This window comes from Cherax quadricarinatus, chromosome 24 (genome assembly GCF_038502225.1).
Source record: "Cherax quadricarinatus isolate ZL_2023a chromosome 24, ASM3850222v1, whole genome shotgun sequence".
Lineage (NCBI taxonomy): Eukaryota > Metazoa > Arthropoda > Malacostraca > Decapoda > Parastacidae > Cherax > Cherax quadricarinatus.
In genome coordinates, this window is record NC_091315.1 from 8911410 (window position 1) to 8934903 (window position 23494).

Consider the following 23494-nt stretch of genomic DNA (forward strand, 5'->3'; position numbering starts at 1 on the left):
TAACATTCTAAATCTATAAGTATGTTCTTATTAATATTTTTATAAGTGTGAAAATCGCAGGGGTTACAGAGTACCTAATAAATGGGAGACAAGTTTGACTATAATATATGAGAAGGGTAACTCCAATTTCTTGGACGAAGAGCTCTTTCTTTGCATAAAGGCACCCTCTGGAAGAATTTCATATACCTAAAGCTTCCACTCAATATCACCAGTAATTTTTCAGATCTCTCGCACTTGGTTCCAGGCAAGAATTTAGTGTTATTTATGAATAAACACTTCAGTGCTTGTTATCAAGTCTTTTATAATGTTAAGCATCCTTGTTCTGTCTTTTTTTATAAAGAGAGTGGCATTAAAGAGTCAGGGAAATTAGGTTTAAACCCATTCTATTAAGCAAGGGTCATTGAGTCAAGGCTGCGTGTAACCTGTTCACTACCAGTCAAGAATACTTTAGTTCCACACGAGAGATTAAACTAAATTCTCAATGAATTTACACTGAGAGATACAAACATCTCGGTCAGTATACACTGAGAAATAAATACCTCTGTGTATAAACAATGATACACAACTCTAGGTGTATATAAACTAAGGGATATATGCCTCTCACTGTATATATATATATAAGCTGAGAGACACGTGTTCTGGTGTATATATCCTACTGAAGGTACTAAAACATACCGATAGACTCTTATAACATAAGAATTTCTTAGTTTTATACTTTCTTCCGTAAATACAAAGATTTAAAAATAAGTAAAGTCAATCTTAACCTAAACTGACAAACAAAGCTTTTATAGGAACGAAATAACCTGCTAAGTTTTCAAAATATAAATACAAATACACAAATATATTAAGAATAAAAATGTATATATCTACGAGTACATAAATGAATAGAAAAGAACACAAACATTAATATATATATATATATATATATATATATATATATATATATATATATATATATTTTATTGGCAGTTTGGAGGGATATGTTGTGTATCTTTATACGTATATGCTTCTAAACTGTTGTATTCTGAGCACCTCTGCAAAAGCAGTGATAATGTGTGAGTGTGGTGAAAGTGTTGAATGATGATGAAAGTATTTTCTTTTTGGGGATTTTCTTTCTTTTTTGGGTCACCCTGCCTCGGTGGGAGACGACCAACTTGTTGAAAAAAAAAAATATATATATATATATATATATACAGGATAATTTCATGCACTCTTATTGTCAAACATGCAAAATAATTAATAGAGAAGAATGTTTTATGCTTTAGACAAAGTTCTTTAATTTCTAAGTTCTATTCTTTCACTCGCTCATTTGTAATTTATTAAAACACTAAAATATCTACCATTCTTGTCTACTGTAAAATATTAGAGAGAGAGAGAGAGAGAGAGAGAGAGAGAGAGAGAGAGCGAGCGAGCTTTATGGACGGACAGACGGATGACTGGAGGTTGCTAGTGGTTGCACAGTCGATACCCGGACATTAAAGGTATCAGCAGTAGACAGTTCTTGTTAAGATCAGAGTGAGGGCCAGGGCCAAATGGATGGTGAGGTGCATGCTGGGAACGATTGGCCCTCTGTTGTAGAATGGACAGTACGGACACTGAAGGCAGAAAAAAACACTTCATTGCTGATCATCCAACTCCACTCAACTCATTTACACACAATATAAAACTTTACGTCTAGAGCTGAAAACAATATTTACAATATTTCTCAAAAGAGTGACATTTTGGACTCAAATAGTGTCTTGACCAAAGTAGCGAACTCTTTTTTTTGAGACATTTACAGCCTAAGCTTTACTTGCACCACATAAATGTGAAGAATTAGCTACTAGCGGTTACTGCTCAAATTCCGGATTTAAAAAAAAAAAAAAAAAAAATTCTGTTGCCCCCTTTATCCCTGCTTTCCCTGTTAACTTCTCATTAGCCAACCATGTATAGGTTCGCCAGTACAGCATTAAGTAGGGAATACATGGGCAACCCAAAAGTCTGTTGAAAAAGATCATTTTTCAAGAGAGAAACATTTGAAACCACAAAGTTTCAGCCAGCGATTTCATCGACCTTGTTGGACTGAGAGTTGGTGAAACCAACTCACAGACTTTGACTACCCAGGGGTTCTCCATTTAGTGCTGTACTGACGAACCTTTACATAGAACATCTAGAAGCCGAGCGATTTTCCCTCTATTATTCCCTCTTCAGTCACCTGGCTCAGTTATGTTTACGACATTCTCAACATAACTCCCAGACGCTGCAACGTTCCTGCTCTCCAACACAAGCTCAACCATGTCGAGCCCTTAATGCATTTTACACTAGAAGTCGACGACACACTTCCTTTCCTTGATGTTCTCTGTAAAGTTGACCACAAACTTCATTTGAAGTCTTGTTATTCCCATGTCAAGGTCATTATTGTACAACCGATCCTTGTGGAACGTAAGGAGTGACTGGTCCCCATTAGATTTCACCCCATTTATACAAACTCTGCTTTCTTTCGATCAGTCACGCTTCCTTTCAGGACTGATGCTATCCTCCTGTACCATGAGCAGCTACCTTTTTAAACAGTTTTTTGTTTGGTACTCCATCGAAAGATTTACTAAATCCAAATAAATAGGATCGTATTCTTTATCATGGTCCATTGCCTCAAATACTTTACTGAAGAATATCAGTAAATTTGCCAGGGATGAACAATTCCTTGTAAATCTATGTTGAGACTAAATCAAATTATGCTCTTCAAGGCTGCTTATCAAATCGCCTATATTTGATCCTATTATTTGATGCTTATTGTTGAGAAAAGGTTTACTGGGAGGTCATCTGATGACAAAGGCTTATCCCATGATTTAAAGATTTAAATTATATATATATATATATCTTTTAGCCTTCTACCATATTTCTGGCAGTAACTCTGGAATGCTGTTAAAAATAACAGCTAGTTGCTCACTAAGTTCCATCTTTCACTCTTAAAGAATTCTTGAAAAATGTTCAACTGGAGCAGGAAACCTAATTTTCTTCAATATGTGAACCTGCTTAATAACTACATCACTAGTGACTATGATATTACATAAATTTTTACCTTAGGTTCACGATAATTATTAGGATATAGTATGTGCTTTCTTGTGTAAGATAGAAACGAAATAATTGTTAAATATTAAAAATATTTCAATATTGCTGTGAGCAAACTGTCCAGAGTTAGTCTTAATTGGACCGAACTTTTTCTCAAGATTTTGTTCTGTCTGGTTGTAAAAGTCTTTTTGGATTAATCTTTGATTCCTTTACAACTATAATTACACAGCCTCGTTCAGTTTTTCTCTTCCCCTTGTAATTTGTTGCATTATAATAATCCTGGACCTTCCTTATCTTCAGCTGCAGCCCTTTTCTTGGCATCATCTTCCAGTCATTGTGGCGGGTCCCATCGTGGCAGGTATGATTTTCCTTGCTCTTTGGGATACCCCATTTACTCCCATCTTAGTCGCTAATCATCTTCCTTGCTTCCTATAGTTCTTGCTTAACCTGAAGGTACAGATGCTGACATCTCAGGTGCGCCGACCTTACCATATAAGAAAGCTATGAAACGAATAAGCTAAGCAGATCTTTACCGGAAAAAGGTCATCGTCCACTAGCTTACTGGGAGTCTCGTCCAGCTAAGTTCGCAGGTTTTATTTAGAAAGCAGAACAAATTCATGTTACTGGACGACATGGCTGGAACCAGCTCACTGTGTCGCGGATGCGTGGGAGGAGGATCGATCCTTCACCTGAACTTGGACTTACCTATACGGGCTTAGAGCTTCATGAATTATATTGCAGCCATATATAGAGCGTATTATTCCACACTGTCTTTTAATATAATAATTCCAACTCTTATTGCAATTCTGCGTATGTATACTTGTAGCCAGATGAGCAAGATATGGAGGAGATATTATCACAGCATACAAAATACTCAGTGACATGCGGTAAATAAACGTACGCTCTTTAGCAGGGATGTACCAAGTACAAGAAGACATTGTTGGAAATTACACACTAATTTCTTCTACAAAATAGCACGAGCTGAACAATGAATGACATTAGAAATGAACTCTCTACAGAGGTTCAAAAATATACATTAAAAGATTATTTCATATAGTTGAGACTTAAGAGGCAGGACAAGAACCTGCTAATTACCCGACCTCAAACTTAGCAATACCGTATGTGGGATATTATTTTTATCCTATTTAGAATATCGCACCTACAAGGTGGCTGGAGGTAGAGGTCATGTCAGGTCAAAGGCAACAGGTGGGGTAGTTAAGCGTCCACCCTTGGGTAAATGATGCCATAAGTCATGTTGGGTCGTTTTCACTTGTCCTAGCTGAGGCAAGGGACAGTACCTCTATCATGACAGACCGAGGATGGAGACAAGATTTGTGTTTTAAAGCAAAGGCTTGCCAACAGGCACCGCTACTTGACTCATTCAATCATTCTGCTCATTGTGTGGTCTCATCTGATGTGCTCACTCAGTACCACAATCCTATCTGATGTTGGTCTGATTATGGTTCTGTGATTTAGTGTGTGTAAATAACCCAAGTATTCTTCAAGCGTATCTCTTCCCATAATATTATCTTCCTGTAGCTTAAGTGTTCCGTGTTAAATGTAGGTAATGTGTGTGCTAATAATGTGTTTAAGTACAATGGAAAATTTAGTAAAAAGAGTTGATTGTCCCCAGTGCATACAACACTTGGTATATACAAAAACAAGTATATACAATTGCTAATATGTACAACAGGAAGCAAATACAACAGCAAGTATGCACTACGGCAAATATAGGCAACAGCAAGTACAGTACGTACTTCAGCATGTATGTACAACAGTACACATTTGCAACAAGAATGATATACAGTAATTCATATACAGTAACAAAACACAATATTCAAGAGTCATAATAAAATAAAACACCGACCTGGTAAGAGCCACACACTTCGCACAGGTCGAGATCGTAGAGCGGGTACACCTCCATGAGGGTCATGTTGAAGCGCTCTGCACGAACAAAAACAATACGTTAATATAACACGTAACATCAACACAGCACCTGGGACCTCACTTGACTTATAAAGGATCACCCAGCTACCAGAAACAACTGTCCACTGCATACAAGGGGCTTTGGCATGCTGCACTTTAAAAACTGTATTCCTTGTACTTCTCTGTATCATGTTCAAATAAATAAATAGAACACCCAGAGGGCTCACCAGGCTAGTAGAGGATGATCACCTAGCTAGAATAAGCACCTGCCCACCAGGCTAATAGAGGATCACCTAGCTAGAATAAGCACCTGCCTACATAAAATACTAGCAACACACCCAGGAGGCTCACCTAGCTGGTAGAGCATGATCTTCCTAGCAGGAAGCATTTATGCATCTGTAGCACTAACATGGCACGCAGGGAGCCCCCCTGATTGTTAGAAGACAACCTAGAAAGAAGAAACCAGCATAGCCAGGGTACTCACCTGGCTGGTAGAGGTCGTAAACTCTGGCCATGTTGTAACGGGAATGGTTAGCCACCGGGTGCCACCGCTCGATCTCGTACGTTAGACATGTCTCATTGGTGTCCAGCTGGGAACCAAACCAACAAGATCAGTGAGAATTAATAGTGTCATCAATACAGATAAATAAAATGCAATAATTCGTTGGAATTATTAAAAAATTTTTTTTTTTTTTTTTTTTTTTTCAACAAGTCGGCCGTCTCCCACCGAGGCAGGGTGACCCAAAAAAGAAAGAAAATCCCCAAAAAGAAAATACTTTCATCATCATTCAACACTTTCACCACACTCGCACATTATCACTGTTTTTGCAGAGGTGCTCAGAATACAACAGTCTAGAAGCATAAACATATAAAGATACACAACATATCCCTCCAAACTGCCAATATCCCAAACCCCTCCTTTAAAGTGCAGGCATTGTACTTCCCATTTCCAGGGCTCAAGTCCGACTATATGAAAATAACCGGTTTCCCTGAATCCCTTCACTAAATATTACCCTGCTCACACTCCAACAGATCGTCAGGTCCCAAGTACCATTCGTCTCCATTCACTCCTATCTAACACGCTCACGCACGCTTGCTGGAAGTCCAAGCCCCTTACCCACAAAACCTCCTTTACCCCCTCTCTCCAACCCTTTCGAGGACGACCCCTACCCCGCCTTCCTTCCCCTATAGATTTATATGCTTTCCATGTCATTCTACTGTGATCCATTCTCTCTAAATGACCAAACCACCTCAACAACCCCTCTTCTGCCCTCTGACTAATACTTTTATTAACTCCACACCTTCTCCTAATTTCCACACTCCGAATTTTCTGCATAATATTTACACCACACATTGCCCTTAAACAGGACATCTCCGCTGCCTCCAACCGTCTCCTCGCTGCTGCATTTACCACCCAAGCTTCACACCCATATAAGAGTGTTGGTACTACTATACTTTCATACATTCCCTTCTTTGCCTCCATAGATAACGTTTTTTTGACTCCACATATACCTCAACGCACCACTCACCTTTTTTCCCTCATCAATTCTATGATTAACCTCATCCTTCATAAATCCATCCGCCGACACGTCAACTCCCAAGTATCTGAAAACATTCACTTCTTCCATACTCCTCCTCCCCAATTTGATATCCAATTTTTCTTTATCTAAATCATTTGACACCCTCATCACCTTACTCTTTTCTATGTTCACTTTCAACTTTCTACCTTTACACACATTCCCAAACTCATCCACTAACCTTTGCAATTTTTCTTTAGAATCTCCCATAAGCACAGTATCATCAGCAAAAAGTAACTGTGTCAATTCCCATTTTGAATTTGATTCCCCATAATTTAATCCCACCCCTCTCCCAAACACCCTAGCATTTACTTCCTTTACAACCCCATCTATAAATATATTAAACAACCATGGTGACATTACACATCCCTGTCTAAGACCTACTTTTACCGGGAAGTAGTCTCCCTCTCTTCTACACACCCTAACCTGAGCCTCACTATCCTCATAAAAACTCTTTACAGCATTTAATAACTTACCACCTATTCCATATACTTGCAACATCTGCCACATTGCTCCTCTATCCACTCTATCATATGCCTTTTCTAAATCCATAAATGCAATAAAAACTTCCCTATCTTTATCTAAATACTGTTCACATATATGCTTCAATGTAAACACCTGATCTACACATCCCCTACCCACTCTAAAACCTCCTTGCTCATCCGCAATCCTACATTCTGTCTTACCTCTAATTCTTTCAATTATAACCCTACCGTACACTTTTCCTGGTATACTCAGTAAGCTTATTCCTCTATAATTTTTACAGTCTCTTTTGTCCCCTTTCCCTTTATATAAAGGGACTATACATGCTCTCTGCCAATCCCTAGGTACCTTCCCCTCTTTCATACATTTATTAAACAAAAGTACCAACCACTCCAACACTATATCCCCCCCTGCTTTTAACATTTCTGTCATGATCCCATCAGTTCCAGCTGCTTTACCCCCTTTCATTTTACGTAATGCCTCACGTACCTCCCCCACACTTACATTCTGCTCTTCTTCACTCCTAAAAGATGGTATACCTCCCTGACCAGTGCATGAAATTACTGCCTCTGTTTCTTCCTTAACATTTAAAAGTTCCTCAAAATATTCTCGCCATCTACCCAATACCTCCATCTCCCCATCTACTAACTCCCCTACTCTGTTTTTAACTGACAAATCCATATTTTCCCTAGGCTTTCTTAACTTGTTTAACTCACTCCAAAATTTTTTCTTATTTTCATTAAAATTTCTTGACAGTGCCTCTCCCACTCTATCATCTGCTCTCCTTTTGCACTCTCTCACCACTCTCTTTACCTTTCTTTTACTCTCCATATACTCTGCTCTTCTTATAACACTTCTGCTTTGTAAAAACCTCTCATAAGCTACCTTTTTCTCTTTTATCACACCCTTTACTTCATCATTCCACCAATCACTCCTCTTTCCTCCTGCCCCCACCCTCCTATAACCACAAACTTCTGCCCCACATTCTAATACTGCATTTTTAAAACTATTCCAACCCTCTTCAACCCCCCCACTACTCATCTTTGCACTAGCCCACCTTTCTGCCAATAGTCGCTTGTATCTCGCCCGAACTTCCTCCTCCCTTAGTTTATACACTTTCACCTCCCTCTTACTTGTTGTTGCCACCTTCCTCTTTTCCCATCTACCTCTTACTCTAACTGTAGCTACAACTAAATAATGATCCGATATATCAGTTGCCCCTCTATAAACATGTACATCCTGGAGCCTACCCATCAACCTTTTATCCACCAATACATAATCTAATAAACTACTTTCATTACGTGCTACATCATACCTTGTATATTTATTTATCCTCTTTTTCATAAAATATGTATTACTTATTACCAAATTTCTTTCTACACATAGCTCAATTAAAGGCTCCCCATTTACATTTACCCCTGGCACCCCAAATTTACCTACTACTCCCTCCATAACATTTTTACCCACTTTAGCATTAAAATCCCCAACCACCATTACTCTCACACTTGATTCAAAACTCCCCACGCATTCACTCAACATTTCCCAAAATCTCTCTCTCTCCTCTACACTTCTCTCTTCTCCAGGTGCATACACGCTTATTATAACCCACTTTTCACATCCAATCTTTATTTTACTCCACATAATCCTTGAATTAATACATTTATAGTCCCTCTTTTCCTGCCATAGCTTATCCTTCAACATTATTGCTACTCCTTCTTTAGCTCTAACTCTATTTGAAACCCCTGACCTAATCCCATTTATTCCTCTCCACTGAAACTCTCCCACCCCCTTCAGCTTTGTTTCACTTAAAGCCAGGACATCCAGCTTCTTCTCATTCATAACATCCACAATCATCTCTTTCTTATCATCTGCACAACATCCACGCACATTCAGACTTCCCACTTTGACAATTTTCTTCTTCTTATTCTTTTTAGTAATCTTTACAGGAAAAGGGGTTACTAGCCCATTGTTCCCGGCATTTTAGTTGACTTTTACAACACGCATGGCTTACGGAGGAAAGATTCTTATTCCACTTCCCCATGGATATAAAAGGAAAATTAATAAGACCAAGAACTATTAAGATAAAATCAAAGAAAAACTCAGATGAGTGTGTATAAATAAATGTGTACATGTATGTGTAGTGTGACCTAAGTGTAAGTAGAAGTAGCAAGACATGCCTGTAATCTTGCATATTTATGAGACAGACAAAAGACATCAGCAATCCTACCATCATGTAAAACAATCACAGGCTTCGTTTTACACTCACTTGGCAGGACGGTAGTACCTCCCTGGGTGGTTGCTGTCTACCAACCTACTACTTATTAAAAAATACAGCTTATAAATATCTATTATGGTTGAAAAGTATTGATGGCATATATGAAGACAAATGTGCCAGTCACTAAAGGAACTTATATTGGGACAACTTTGCTTTGCATTGAGAATTTTCTCAAGCCAAGATCTGAAAAAGCTTAACAGAGCGACAAGCAGTCTTGTCTCTGCAACTTATATTTCTCACTTCATACAAAATGTTATGAAGAAATTATAATTAAGGAATTACCGTAACACAGAAAATTAATAATGAAAATAAAAGTGTGAAATAACCTCCTCCATTAAACAGATCATTGATCTAACCGATGATTCTTTTCCAGGAGCATAAGCCATTCTTGTAGCCAACAGTACTTTCCTTGGCACTTGTGTCGGTTCAATGCCATCAATCTCATTCCAGGGAAAAAAAATGTCCAACTTCAGGAATGCAGAATTTTAGACATTTATGCACATGCCTTATTCCTAGTCACATGATGAATATCCTTGCCAAACCTCACCTACTGCCTGCTAGGCGCCCCAGCTGGCAACAATCCCAAACTCAAGGAATAAGACACCCTCATAAAATCCCTGATAGAAGGCGTCCTGAGCCTATCCCTTGAAGGCATACAGTGGATGCATGCATCACCTTAGTCAGACTTGGTAGACAGGGAATGTGAACAGCCTCTCAAATTACCCAGTCAGTTATCCTCCTCCCTAACATCAGATGAGCCATTAAACCAAATTCTTCCTGACGACCTGGGTAGAACAAAACCCCAGCTGCAGCAGGGCCATTAATCATTATGGGACTCATTACTGCGGTACCAAAACCAGCTGTGATGCTGACCTACAAGCATTCCAGCTGGGGCAATCCCATTGCATAAAAGGTATAAAAACAGGTTCAGTACTTCTTTAGCGATAATGGGAGTGTTCCTCTCAAAGCTGTGAGTGCACTTCTCTCTGGAGATTCTCCCCCAAAAGTTCCTATTTTAGCACCGGTGCTATTTCTTGCATATGTGACGGAAAGGATAGAATCACAGGTAACACTTCGCAGATTATGTGAAAATAATGAAGAGAATGCAGGAAGACCTGAACCAGGAAAGGCTACAAATTGGTCTGGACAGGTTGCAGGTCTGGTCTGACAAGTGGCAATTTAACCCCAGCAAGTGCAAAGTTATGAAGGTTGAAGAATGGCAAAGAAGACAGATAAAGGAGCATAGGCTCGGAAAGGGGCAAAGGTTAAAAACCTCACTCAAAGAGAATGATCTAGGGTGAGCAAAGCATATAACATGAGGCGCACATTAACCAAATAACTGCTGCAGCAAATGTGTGTCTGGGAAATATAAAACTTGCTTTTAGACATTTCAGAAAGCAGTCATTCACGTAACTGTATACAGTGTATGTGAGGCCCAAATTGGAGTATGCAGTAAAAGTGTGGAACACACACATCTGGTCGAGCATTTCAAAAAACTGGAGAAAGTGCAGAGGTATGCAACGAGGCTAGTTCCGGAACTAAGGGGTATGTCCTATGAGGAGAGGTTAAGGGAACTCAGGCTGATGACTCCAGGATAGAATATCTAGCCATAATATGATAACAATGAACAAAGTATTGAAATAAGTGATAGGATGAAAAAGGACATTTTATTTGAAAAAATGGGAAACCATAACAAGAGGGAAAGGCTTTAAGTTGAAAACTCAGATGAATCACAGGGACATTACAAAGTATTTATTCAGTTATATATTAGTCAGGAAGTCGAATGACCAGGAGAGTGAAATGGTAGATGCAGGATTAATACATATCTTTTAGATGAGGTACGCTAAGTCTCTCGAAGCTAGGAAAGAGTGTATCTAAGAGCGACCAGCGAAGGGGTAGGTCCAGATGAGACTCGGCCCCTTCAACTACATACAGCTGACTGGGTACAGGAAAGAAGAACTAGGAGTGATACAGGAACACAAGCACACAACTACAAGTTGACAACACAGGTAAGTCAGAGGGATGTTAAGAAGTATTCACTCTTAGTCAGGAAGTGGATCGATCTGGAGACTAGGGTGGTAGAGACACGATCCATATACAGGTTTTAGAAAAGGTGCGAAAAGGCTCTTGAAGCCAGGAGAGTGTCAACTCATTAGCGGTTAATTAAAGAAACGGGGCCAGATCCTAGACTCAAGACTTGACACACACACACACACACACACACACACACACACACACACACACACACACACACACACACACACACACACACACACACACAGTGCCTGACGACACTGGAGGACAGGAGGGTCAGGGGAGACATGATAACGACATATAAAATACTGCGTGGAATAGACAAGGTGGACAAAGACAGGATGTTCCAGGGAGGGGACACAGAAACAAGAGGCCACAATTGGAAGTTGAAGACACAAATGAGTCAGAGAGATAGTAGGAAGTATTTCTTCAGTCATAGAGTTAAGGCAGTGGAATAGCCTAGAAAATGACGTAGTGGAGGCAGGAACCATACACAGTTTTAAGACGAGGTTTGATAAAGCTCATGGAGCGGGGAGAGAGAGGGCCTAGTAGCAACCGGTGAAGAGGCGGGGCCAGGAGCTAGGACTCGACCCCTGCAACCACAAATAGGTGAGTACAAATAGGTGAGTACACACACACACACGCACACACGCACACACACACGCACGCACGCGTGTGGGTGCACGCGCACGCAATATGATAGATCTTCCATACTGAGCAAAAGTAGCCAGTAAACATCTAAGTTCAACCTTCTATTCAGGAACATCTTCTCTCCTCGTAACCACAAATTAGCTTCAGTAAATGAGTAGGTCTGAGATTTTTTAGGCATCCCTGAAAGTGTACCTTTAAAAGGTTGCCTGAATTTACTTTTTTTCATCCCACCTCTTTTGAGATTTTATTTTGCGCATAACTGAAAAACGCCTCATCCAATTACCTTCAAATTCTTAACACTTGTGTACGGTAACAAGAGTCAAATTCTATGAACAATTAGCATGTTCAAAAAGGGCTGCATTATTTAATGGTTGTTGCATCTTAAAGTGTGCAGGCAAATTTGTTAATGCTGTAAAATAACAAAAAAATGGAATAATTGGAATCCGTCATAACTTGAAAACTGACTCGTGTGATCGCTCTCACTTGTTCGTGATTGATGTGGTATTCTGAACACATTGATGGCCTTTATTATAACACGGCTTGTCACTCAAGCTGTGTAAATTTGCATTTGCTAATTTTATTAAGAAAATTGTTTCCTAATTAATAACTAGTGAACACCTCTTTTGATCGGCTTCAAACTCTAAATGTTACTGTATTTTAATAAGAACTATTTTTTTTATTAATTGTTGGTGCCAGTTTCCAATTTTTTTTTTTTTTACATTTTATCAAATTAGCTTTTCAAGAAATATCAAAATAAGATTTTTTTTACAGGATTGTTGATGATTTTAAATAGAATGTAAATGTGAAAAGAAAACTGAAAAAAAAAACTGATTTTTAGCAACTTTAACGTTAAAAATATGAGACTTTCGTATTTTAAGAAGATTTTCGTTTGCTTTATCACGAATCTTCATTTGTTACAATGCATTTTTTTTGTGTGTGTGATTGCTGGAGAAAGGCTCCTTTGAACGGCCATTTTGCCATTTTTAACCTCGAAACCCACGTTATTTTCCCCATGATGCTACTAGTGGCTTGGTTGATAGCGTTCTCAGTTCATACACTAAAGGTCCGGGATCAATGCCCAGCAAGAGTGAAACGTTGGACATGTTTTCTTACACCTGATGCTCCTTTTTACCCAGCAGTAAGTATAGGTACCTGGGTCCTAGAAGACTTGTGGGCCGCATCCTGGGAGACAAGATTAGCCTAAGTCACCCGAAATGTTTTGCATAACCAGAGACTTTCAATATGTCAGCAACGTCTGTAAAAGTCGCATCAACTATCTTTAGTGAAATAATTAATGAATGTTACTTCCGATCAGTAATAATTCAGTGTTTGACATTTCTTTGCTATCACAAATTAAATCACTTTAATGTTCTATAATGTGGATAAAAGTTTTCCATGTTCATAGGTGATAATGCAACTTCTGAGCGACTTCGAGCTTAATGCGCTTGTGTATTTTAGGATATTGTTATCTTTGAAAGGTCTGAATTAGATTTGGACTGTATATGTTTTAGTTAATTTTAATGAAATATGGATATTAGCTTCCATATGATCACATGAATGTCGCTTTTGAGTCCCTACATATCTTCAACACTAATATTTAACTGCATTATCAACTTCTGCCGCACTCTGCACTATTCCAATCACGTGCATTGAGGCACAAGGAACTAGGAATATAAAATACGGGGATACCTTCCTCGGATCGCGCCGTGATCCAAAATCCTCTAGATAATTTTATTTATTGATTTATGTTTGTATATTTTTTATTTTTTATTTCAGGAATTACAATAGTGTATGTTTTTTTTATATTTTTTCAAGTTTTTTATAAAAAAGTTTAAAATAAAAGTTATACTTGATAATGGAAATGTATCGGTTAATTCAGTTTAATAATGGACATGTTGCTCAAATTTCGACCTATAAATTTTTTATTTCGAATTTGCGATAAATAAATAACTTGACAATGAAAAATTTGAATGTTCTTCCTCACTTGGAAAAACTTAAATTTGCAAATAATTTCATAAGTTCGAATATCATCGAATAACTATCATTTATGTGATAAATGGTTTAAAAACCCGATAAGTTGAAGATTGAGACACTTATGCAACATATGGGAATCTTTATTGAGGAAACGTTTCGCCACACAGTGGCTTCATCAGTCCAATACAAAGTAGAAAAGTGTAAGGAGAGGAGGAGTTTGAGGTAATCAGTCCCTCAGCCTCAGTCCATCAATCTACAGGATTGATGGACTGAATACATCGACGCCAGGCTGAGGGACTGATTACCTCAAACTCCTCCTCTCCTTACACTTTTCTACTCTGTATTGGACTGATGAAGCCACTGTGTGGCGAAACGTTTCCTCAATAAAGATTCCCATATGTTGCACAAGTGTCTCAATCTTCAACCATCATTTAGGATAATGAAACTTACGATGTTTCGCTCCGACTCGGACGATTAAGTAGTGACGAACATTGAGTTAATTTTAACGATGCTAAAGTTTCGATGGGATGCAACAAGACAAATCAGAGGAAGATTAAGGAATATGTTATAATTAACGAAGTTCTTAATTTCAGAACTATGAATGAGAACGTTGACCCTTAATAACTGTTTCTTCCTCAGTCTGTCAAATAATTAAGGAAAATTAACCAACAAAGTTACTCTGAGGTTTCCGCTGATTAATTTAACTATATGGGAAATATTCATTTAACTACAGACACAGAGAGGCTAAAAGTTTGATTAATCTTAAAAGCAGCGTTAAGTTCTGGGATGTACATGTTTGGTGTGGCACAGTAGACTGTCTTTATTGCTTGTCCTGCGCACCCCCACCCACCTCTCATGGGAGGTTCCTTGATGCTGGTGAGGGGTTCTTGATCTAGGGAATTGGATCTGTGCTCCAGTTCCTTGAATTGAGCCTGAATGCCTTCCATCCCCCCTCCACATGTGCTATATAATCCTATGGGTTTAGCGCTCCCCATGATTATAATAATGTCCTGTGCACCTGACATCTCAACTCTAGCAGCCTACTAGTATATCACTGGTGTACACTACTGACAAGATGAACTAGACACACATGCAATATATTGATGTCATTATTCGTAGATGTTACGCCAGTTGATCTGTCATGCAATGAAAGGCTGTGTGAGTGTTAGTTTGCCATTTTTTTGAGGGGGTGGGGGCTAATTTTATCAAATATTTGTTACAGTATAGTAGATAATTTCAAATAATTGTAAATGAGAAAACTGAAAAAGTAAACTCCGCAATTTTTCGTGTTTTTTAAATTGAATGTGAGAGTCTTTCCCATTTTCTTCAACATTCTCCGCAACACATTCCTTCGCTTTCTCACAAATTTTCGATTATTACTCGAGAATGCCTTATTCGATCGGCTACAAATTCTAAACGCTTGTGTAATGTATAGTGGGAAAAAATCCATGGGACAATTTACATGCGTTGTTGCCAAAAGCTACATGGGACACTGGCATTTTTTTTTTATTTTGTGTATGACAGGTCGGCTTCGAAATTTCAACACTCGTGTATCCTACTTAGAAAATAGATGGTATGCTTAGCGGAGTATGCTGAGTATATTTTGAAATTTTAGTCTCGAAACTGTACAGTATTAATATATGTTAATGTAATTTTACCTTTATGTAAGTGAGGGACCTTTGATCCAAGGAGCTGGAATTATCCTTCTATAGATCAAATTTAAATGTCTCCTATTTCACATGTCCTGTATGACCCCTAAGGTTCTAGCACTTTCCTCTGATTAAAATGTAACAATTGAGAACCGAATAATGCAATGGTTATAATTATAACCATAATTTTTAAAGTAGTGGACCTGTAAGCCAGTGGAAGGTCTCGGTCAGATGACCAAAAGCTCCATTGGCGGGTCATCATATGACTAAGACCCGCCTCAAGGAACAGCTGTACTGTTTCCTGACAAATCTTACCTATACTAACCTAACTGAGAACGTCAATCCTCAGTGCTTGATGCCTCGTGTGAAATAAATAAGGCAAATTTTGCTAGATTTTGAGCCATAAGTGTAAAATACATCTGATCGGCTTTAATCGGATGTGTTTTCCCGCACTGGAAACAATCTCTTGATGGTAGATTGTGCAAGTTGTAATGTAACATTCTACTAATCAGTGTTCTTTGAAATAACTGAAAACGTCTCTTGTGATCAAAAATACATGTTGAGCTAAATTTAGTTTTCATAGGTTAAATCAAATTAATGGTCTTTAATGTGGCTATAACAATTATGTCATTAAGACCACTGTTTAAAATTTGTGTTACTTACACTAAGCTTACATAAAGCTCGATTATTTACCCATTAACTTATTGTATTACATTCTTAAAAGCAGATGAATCTTTGAGAACAGTTTAGGCTGATTGTGGCTTAAGTGGGTTCCAACTGCTTTTTGTTTTGGGGGCGAAGAGTATAAATTTCTGAGTGTCGAATTTTATTAGTTTCAACCCTCTCATTCTCGTAACTTGATAATACAATTTGTGAGGGGCTTCAAGATCAAAGGGGACTGTAGTTCACGCAGTGACCGAAATACATCTAGCATTAATATTTTCATTATTAGGTATTCCTGAAGAGGGACTGTTAAGAGACTGCTTGAATTTCTTGTTTCTCCTCCCACTTCAATTTTCTTTCACTCATACTTCGAGAATTCACGCGACTCGAAGTACTTCGATAACGAGAACCAGATTTTAGGAACAAATAACATGTGTAGGCCTTCTATGACCCAACTTGAGGGAATTCCCAGCATTCTGAGGGAATTCCCAGCATTCTGGAAGTCAGTAGCATCCGAAGTCCTCAACAGCAAAACCTCAGACATTCAAATATGGTGACTCTTAATTTGACGATGGCGGAAAATGAAAATCAAGAGGATAATTACAGATCTGATTATTTTAAAAGAAAAACTGAGCAATTTTGACTCGCGTTTAATCATTATGATCAAAGTATATGCGCCGACATCTTCTGGATGGCTTCAAGATTTAATAACGGATATATCTTTCAACCGGGTAAGTACTAATCCAGTTTAGGTTGTGTGGGGACTAATTTGTCGATGCAATTATTTTTTAAAACCCTGGATTTGGTTCGTAATTTTTATTAAAATGGAATTTAACATCAATTCTCTTACAGGATTTTAGCGAATTTTACAATTAATAAAACTGCAAAGAGAAATTAAAAAAAAAATGAAAAATCGTGTTTTTATAGTATTTTTATATTTATCGAGTTGAATAAACACAACAAAGTGTGATGCAAAAGCCATCCGTTTTTTTAGCTCCTGTCTCCTCATGTCCTTTAAGGTTTTCGTTCATAAATTAAGAGTGCCTTATCAAGTTGGCTTCATTCAGACGAAGGTCAATACTATGAGAAGGATCGAACAACAATTGACCTGTGTTGGGGCTCACTCCATAATTTAAAGATCCTCTTTTGATCGTCTTCACAAATTCAGGTATCGATGATTGACCTATATTGTTATTGGTTATAGATTCACATATATACACGACACATGATGGTGATACAAGTAGTGATGGCGGCGAGGATGGTGGTGTGATGGTGAGTGTGGTGATGGTGGCGAGGATGGTGTTGTGATGGTGAGTGTGGTGATGGCGAGGATGGTGGTGTGATGGTGAGTGTGGTGATGGTGGCGAGGATGGTGGTGTGATGGTGAGTGTGGTGATGGTGGCGAGGATGGTGTGATGGTGAGTGTGGTGATGGTGGCGAGGATGGTGTTGTGATGGTGAGTGTGGTGATGGTGGCGAGGATGGTGATTGTGGTCATGAAATACGTAGTAGTGAAGAGCACACATATGTTCAAGTTTGCACATGAATACACATGCACAAGTATGCATCCATATATGTATATTTACATGCTGCATACATACATATACATACATTCAAACACAGTAACACATACTCTGCATACATAAATATCCAACATATATTCACAAATATGTGTGCACGTGAGTGCACACATATTTAACATACATGAATGGAAAATGTGCATTTAAATTTTTGCATATATAAACATTCGACTAATATTAGGACAACACACGCAAACTGTGTGTGCGTGTGTACTCGGCTAATTGTGGTTGCAGGGGTCGAGACTCAGCTCCTGGCCCCGCCTTTTCACTGAGTGCTACTAGGTCCTCTCCCTCCCTGTTCCATGAGCTTTTCATGCCTCATCTTAAAGCTATGTATGGTTCCTGCCTCCACTACCTCACTTGCTAGGCTATTCAACTTCCTGAATACTCTATGACTGAAAAAAATACTTCCTAACATCCCTTTGACTCATCTGGGTCTTCAACTTACAATTGTGACCCCTTGTTTGCGTCCCATCTCTGGAACATCCTGTCTCTGTCCACCTTGTGTGTGTGTGTGTGTGTGTGTGTGTGTGTGTGTGTGTGTGTGTGTGCGCGCGCGCGCGTGTGTGCGTGTGCGTGCGTGAATGTGTCGTCCTAATTATCCGAACTACTCAAATAGCCGAACTGCCCTAAAAATTGCTCTTTTTTTTTTTTTAATTAGTTTAATATTGCGTAGAAATATTTATTTTAACGCCAAACTTTACTTAGAAACATCGCCTTACAAAGTGCTACTAAATACATCATACATCACCTTATTTCTTTTTATTATTACTTAAAATCAGTGATATACAGATCTTTGTGAAACTAAACTCGTCATTCTCGTTCTTTTTCTCCATTACTTCCTTACGTATTCTCAAATTTAATGTAGCACTTTTCCTATTACCCTTGCTTGTTTTTTTCCGTAGTTTGTGAATCAGTCTTACGTAGAACAGTATAAAATACTTAAGGGTTAGGTAAATGTAGTTCACTCACCCTCTCTGCATTAATTTCTGAAACTAAGTTAAGCCAAGTCCATTTTTTTTTCATAAGAAACAGCATTCTTTCTGAATAATAAGAGCAGAGACAACACTCACGTGGTTAAAGAAGAACTTGACTTGGGTGTCCGTCCTGAGCGCCCATCGGAGGTTCCTGACGGTGCGTGAGTTGACCAGGTGAATGAGGTAGTCCTGCATAACGTAGTAGCCAGAGGGAAGGTGCACCTCCACCACAGCAACACCACTGGTCGCTGCCTCCTCCGTGTACGTCCATCTGCATGTATATTCAAAGGCATTACTCTCCTCTAAGTGCCTCTCTTAAAAATCAATAGTAAAATATTCTCTACTTGGACTCGTTCTCCAGCTGTAAAAAAAAATCATAAGATTCAAGGATTTTTTATCTATATATTCCGAGCATTATTTATTTAAATCATCACCTGATAAAAACATGATAACGCCAAACGAAAGGCCTTTTTACAACATATATAATTATCGTCAAAAATCTTTCGATGACGCTCCTCTTTCATACCTCTGGCAGGTGGTGATCTCTAGGTAGGAATTATTCCTTCCTGAGAACTTGGAAACAATGGTGAAGTCGAAGGCATTTACGGGTGGGTAGTCAAGCAAGGGTTCGTAATCCACACCATAGCTATATTCAAGTTGAACAAGGGCCTGTCCAGAGCCATGCCCTACGATATTAATGTGTCCCCAGATGTTCTGCAGCTGTAAGAATAAACACACATATTCTGCATATTAGTTTAAAAAATCCTCAGTTGCACAACAAAACTTCAGTCTCCGTGGCACCTAAAACAAGTGATGCATTTTCTTCTACATGTATTTTGATCAAACCATACCACGGGCGGGATTGAACCCGCGGTCAAAGAGTCTCAAAACTCCAGACCGTCGCGTTAGCCACTGGACCAGCTAGCCACAATAAGACTCGTCCAACTAGGTATATTTCTACACCATAGGAAGGTTAGCACAAGCACCACTGTGACCACAAATGCAAGCTTTTACAGACGAATCTCCAGCTAGCGTGGCCGTGACGAACTCTAGCTCAAGTCCCCTCAATGCCGTCAATATGACTCACGAAATCGTAATGACACGATTGCAAACAATCAATCCCGCCCGTGGTATGGTTTGTTTGCAATCGTGTCATTACGATTTCGTGAGTCGAAGTTGTTTTGATCAATGTACGATACAAGAAGTGTCCCAGCACTGCAAAACCCCAAACCTCTGTGTCTCAGTGCAATTATGCATAAAACTGGAAATTAGAATTTACGCAACGCAACGTGAAAATCAAGATTTCTTATAATAATACCAACCGTCACTGCAAGTGGTAGTTGGTATTATTATTATAAGACAATCAATTCTCCAGTATTTGTTCTGAATCCAAAACAATAAGTTTTTAAGAAAGTTTAACTTCAAATTTGGACTTAGGCAGACTAAACTTACTAGGTATTATGCTTCTAACAGTAAAAATCAGCGTTTATATTTTAAGTCGATTAGAAGGAATATTGTTTAGTTATTGCACTGATGTCCTCTTTTATTTTCTCTTTTATTAGGTCTTTATTTCCTCTTTGCAACCTAATAAAAAGGTGATCCGTTCGTTCAACAAAATACCAGGGCTAAAAGTTTGAAGGCGACCGGAAGAGGCATTCTCCAGTTGTCGGACAGATTTCATCGATTTTATTTTTAATTATGTCGGTGTACTGGCAAATCGAGAAACTTCCAGTCCATAAAAATATCAGCCGTTTTAAGATTGAACCTGTTTAAAATGGCAGATAAAAGTCGCTAGGAAACAGGACAAGTGTTTTCTGACGCGGGTCTTAAGTTATATTATGACCAGCAGCTGGAGGTTTTGGTCATCTGACAGAGGTCTTGTGCTGGCTTTCCGCTCTCGTGGAATTAAGGTACAACTTTTTGTGAAGTTTTAACCCTTAGCAGAAGAGGCTTTAGAAATTTATTAGACTCATTCCAGGTAACTTGTAACGGAGGCTGTAACAGTCACCATCCCTTAACATCCTGGATATTCCTTAACATCCTGGATATTCCTTAACATCCTGGATATTCCTTAACATCCTGGATATTCCTTAACATCCTGGATATTCCTTAACATCCTGGATATTCCTTAACATCCTGGATATTCCTTAACATCCTGGATATTCCTTAACATCCTGGATATTCCTTAACATCCTGGATATTCCTTAACATCCTGGATATTCCTTAACATCCTGGATATTCCTTAACATCCTGGATATTCCTTAACATCCTGGATATTCCTTAACATCCTGGATATTCCTTAACATCCTGGATATTCCTTAACATCCTGGATATTCCTTAACATCCTGGATATTCCTTAACATCCTGGATATTCCTTAACATCCTGGATATTCCTTAACATCCTGGATATTCCTTAACATCCTGGATATTCCTTAACATCCTGGATATTCCTTAGCATCCTCAATATACCTTAGCATCCTCAATATACCTTAGCATCCTCAATATACCTTAACATCCTCAATATACCTTAACATCCTCAATATACCTTAAAATCCTCAATATACCTTAACATCCTCAATATACCTTAACATCCTCAATATACCTTAACATCCTCAATATACCTTAACATAGTGAATATTTCTTAACATCATGAATATTCCTGAACTTCCCGAATATTCCTTAACATGCTGAATATACCTTAACATCCTGAATTTATTATTATTAATACAACGGCTGTTTCCCATCAAGACAGGGGGCCCAAAAAAGAAAAACTTTCACCATCATTCACTCCATCACTGTCTTACCAGAGGCGCGCTTACACTACAGTTATAAAACTGCAACATAAATACCCCTGCTTCAGAGTGCAGACATTGTACTCCCCATCTCCAGGACTCCAGTCCGGCATGCCGGTTTCCCTGAATCCCTCCATAAATGGTGCCTTGCTTACACTCCAACAGCACATCAAACCCTAAACACCGCTTGTCTCCATTCGCTCCTGTCTAACACCCTCATGCACGCTAGTTGGAAGTCCAAGCTCCTCGCACACAAAACCTCCTTTACCCCCTCCCTCCAACCTTTCCAAAGCTGACCCCTACCCCGCCTTCCCTCCAATACAGAACTGTATACTTTCAAAGTCATTCTATTTAGTTCCATCCTCTCTACATGTCCAAACCATCTCAATAATCCCTCCCCCGCCCTCTGAATGATACTTTTGGTAATCCCACTCCTCCTAATCTCCAAACTACAGATTCTCTGCATTATATTTATACTACACATTGCCTTCAGACATGACATCTCCACTGTCTCCAGCCTTCTCCTTGTTGCAACATTCACAACCCATGCCTCACATCCATACAAGAGCGTTGGTATAACTATACTCGCATGCATCCCCCCCTCTTAGCTTTCATGGATAGTTCGTCTCCACAGACTCCTCAATGCACTACTCACCTTTTTCCCCTCGTTAGTTCTATGATTCACCTCATCTTTCATAAGCCCATCTGCTGACACGTTCACTCCCAGATATGTGACCATATTCACCTCCTCCATACTCTCTCCCCCCAATCTGATATCCAATCTTCCATTACCTAATTTTTTTTGTTATCCTCATCACCTTACTCTTTCCTATATTCACTTTAAACTTCCTTCTTTTACATGCCCTACCAAACTCATCAATCAGCCTCTAACTTCTCATCAGAATCTCCCAAAAGCACAGTGTCATCAGCAAAGAGCAACTGTGACAACTCCCACTTTGTGTTAGATTTTTTAGCTTTTAACCCCACACCTTTTGCCAACACCCGAGCATTCACTTCACTTACTACTACATCTATAAATATACTGAACAACCATGGTGACAACAAACATCCCTATCCATGGCCAACTTTTACTGAGAAATAATCCCCCTCTCTCCTACATACTCTAACTTGAGCCTCACTATCCTCGTAAAAACTTTTCACTGCTTTCAATAACCTACCTCCTATTCCATACATTTGCAACATCTGCCACACTGCCCCCCTATCCACACCATCATATGCCATCTCCAAATCCATAAATGCCACAAAAACCTCTTTACCCTTATCTAAAGACTGTTCACCTATGTGTTTCACTGCAAACACTTGGTCTACACACCCCCTACGTTTCCTAAAGCCTCCTTGTATATCTGCTATCCTACTCTCCGTCTTAATCATAATTCTGTCAATAACTGTATCATACACTTTACCAGGTATACTTCACAGACTTATCCCCCTATAATTTTTGCACTCTCTTTTGTCCCCTTTGCCTTTATACAGAGGAACTATGCATGCTCTCTGCCAATCCCTAAGTACCTTATCCTCTTCCATACATTTATTAAATAAAACACTAACCACTCCATTTCTACCTTCATCCCATCAATCCTGAATATTCTGAATATTCCTTGTCCCAAAATATCCTGAATACTCCCTATCACACAATCATGAATATTCCATAATATCCGGAATATTCTTAAATATTTCTTGCAGAAAATATCCTGAATATTCCTTATCAACACTGCTCCCATAGAAAATTGTCCAAGTTGGTTGGCATATTCCTGAGTATTTGTATTCTTTCATAATATTTTATATATTCCCAGAAAGCTTTGGTTAACCGAGTATCCCTTTTCTATCTTAGTGTTTTGAATTCTT

General features: G+C 38.8%; 1 protein-coding gene across 1 annotated transcript in view; it reads right to left on the reverse strand.

Moving 5' to 3' along the window:
* Positions 1-1350: 1350 nt before the first annotated feature.
* The window catches only part of LOC128690803 (CD109 antigen-like), a 223204-nt gene continuing 201060 nt past the window's right edge, over positions 1351-23494 (reverse strand). The window contains exons 26-30 of the mRNA XM_070088158.1: positions 19363-19556; positions 18933-19107; positions 5459-5564; positions 4916-4992; positions 1351-1595 (exon numbers count right to left, since the gene is read on the reverse strand). Coding sequence (XP_069944259.1) covers positions 1485-1595; positions 4916-4992; positions 5459-5564; positions 18933-19107; positions 19363-19556 — 663 coding nt within the window. The 3' untranslated portion in view covers positions 1351-1484. The remainder of the gene's footprint in view (positions 1596-4915; positions 4993-5458; positions 5565-18932; positions 19108-19362; positions 19557-23494) is intronic.